At 44.4% G+C, this 2,382-nt stretch overlaps 1 protein-coding gene across 1 annotated transcript; it reads right to left on the reverse strand.

The window, feature by feature from the left end:
• Positions 1-474: 474 nt before the first annotated feature.
• On the reverse strand, positions 475-1,365 carry LOC148102217 (general transcription factor II-I repeat domain-containing protein 2A-like). Its single transcript, XM_087842711.1, has one exon. The coding sequence runs from the start codon at positions 1,363-1,365 to the stop codon at positions 475-477; it is 891 nt and encodes a 296-aa protein (XP_087698837.1).
• Positions 1,366-2,382: the final 1,017 nt, after the last annotated feature.

Consider the following 2,382-nt stretch of genomic DNA (forward strand, 5'->3'; position numbering starts at 1 on the left):
ATGTCTAATTGGTCTCCTTCTTTTGGCTGCTCCCTTTAGGGCAGGGGTGGCCAACCAGTCAGAGACCAAGAGCCACTTTTTTTTTTACTGTGTTACCGCAAAGAGCCACATCATACGCATGGGCACACATGAACATCACCCATCCTTTCCTCTCTCTCTCTCTCTCTCTCTCACACACACACACACACACACACACACACACACACACACACAAAATACACACATCTCTGCTCAGCCAGATTTATTGTAAATGTCACACACCAACATGATAATGACAGAAATGGACTCCTACAGTACTAAAACCACAGGCCAGTCATTTTCAACAATGAACATTGTGTGCACTGTCTCACACACACAAACTCTCAGTTCAACCAAGTCCACAAACAAAAATATAATAATCTACAATAGCATTTACTTTTACAATGCATGTTGTTTAGTGGGACTTCTGGCATTCCTTGCCTTGAACAATCCTCTTCAAATCCGGCTTGTATGCCGTTGTTGCCACTCGAAGCGATGAGTGTCAGTCAGAACAGATCGATGCTTTGATTTCACATGTTTTAGGGTAGAAAACACAGACTCGCAGACGTATGTTGACCCAAACATTGACAGTATCTTAAGCGCAGCCCATTTGACATTGGGGTATTTTTCCATTGGCACACTTTTCCAGAACTCAATGGTCCCTTCCCTTAAAGCAGGTTTCAATTGGTCCTCCTTGCAAAGATCGATCATCTCCAACTCAGCCGCAGCTTCATCTGTGACTAGCTGGACTTTCAAACAGCTGGTCTCTGCATTAAATGGCTCGACGAGGAACGTAATCTGTGGCCTTTTCAATTGTAGATCATGGAACCGGGTCACAAAGCTTTCGTGTAAGTTTTCAATCAGCGTTGCATATCTGGCTCTTTGCTTACTCAGGGCAGCGCTGGCGACTTGCCCGCTGGCTTTTAGCAGAGTGGGAAAATGCGTTAAATCTCCCTTTTGAATATGTGTCTTGAACAGCTTCAGTTTGTTGACAAACGCAAACACACTTTGCACCAGGTCAGGCAGCATTTTTAACTTACCCTGCAGGGTCAGGTTCAGTCTGTCCAAGTGACACAGCATGTCGACCAAAAAGGCCAGATCCATAATCCACTTGAGGTCCGAGAGCTTGGGATAGTCCTTGTCCTTCTCTTCCATAAACAGTTTCACGGCATCCAAAAGCTCAAAGAAGCAAGAGAGTACCTGGCCTTTTGACAGCCACCTCACAGTGCAGTGCAGCGGCAGGTCACCTGGAAGCCCTCGATCCAGTTCAGCGATGAGATTCTTGAATTGCCTGTGGTTAAGCGCATGTGTGCGGATATAGTTGACGATTTCCATCACAGACTTCATGACGTTATCTAAATTCAATGATTTAGACACGAGTTGTTCCATGTGGATGATGCAGTGGAAATTCCAAAACTCAGGAAAAGTTTGGTCAGCTTTGCACAGCCCCACAAGCCCGTTTAGAGATCCCATCATGGCTGGTGCTCCATCCGTGGCTATTGCAGTTAATTTCGTTATGGGCAGATTTGCTTTTTCAAATGCAGCCATCATGGTTTCTTTCACATCTATGCCACGGGTTCTGTCTTTTAATGGCACAATATCCAGGAGTTCGTCTTTGATCACACAATCGTTTGACACAGACCATACAAATATTGCCAACTGAGGCTTGTCTTGTATATCACAACTCTCATCCAATGCGACACTAAAATACTCACATGCTTGAAGGTCAGAGTGCAACTGTGATTCAATAGCCGTGTTTATGTCCGATATTCTGTGTTTAACAGTGTGGCGGGACAGTTGGACGTCTGATACCATGCGTTTTAATTTGTCGTTTTCAGGAGACAAGATTTCAACAACGTCACTGAGGCATTTTTTAACAAACTCCCCTTCATTGTATGGCTTTTTAGCCCGTGCAATGTTCCAAGCCAGCTGATAGGATGCGAGCATTATGGTCTCTGACCGCTTCGTAAATTTTTGGAAAAACTGTATCTGCTTTTCTGCCTGACTTTTCAAGGTGGCCAACTCGTGCTTGCGAAGTTCAGTCCCTTTTGGAAATTCCTGGTCAATGTTAGCATGGAGTGAGGTGAAGTGGCGCTGAAGATTTGAAGCTTTGAAATGCGCTAATGACGTCTGACATATAAGGCAGAATGGCTTGCCATTGCGTTCAACAAAAAAATATAAACTCTCCCACTTTTCTTTTTGCTGTGCATTTTTTTCCTGCCATTTTAAGGGCGAACTTGCTCCTACTGGGAAACTTTGCGGTATTTTCATCTCACATACATGCGCATTTGATGAAAATACCGTATTGAACTCATGCGAAGCGAACGCACACATTTTAAAACAACAACACAACCCCCACCCCCC

Source organism: Neolamprologus brichardi, chromosome 7 (assembly GCF_056152115.1).
Source record: "Neolamprologus brichardi isolate AB-2024 chromosome 7, ASM5615211v1, whole genome shotgun sequence".
NCBI classification, from domain to species: Eukaryota; Metazoa; Chordata; class Actinopteri; order Cichliformes; family Cichlidae; genus Neolamprologus; species Neolamprologus brichardi.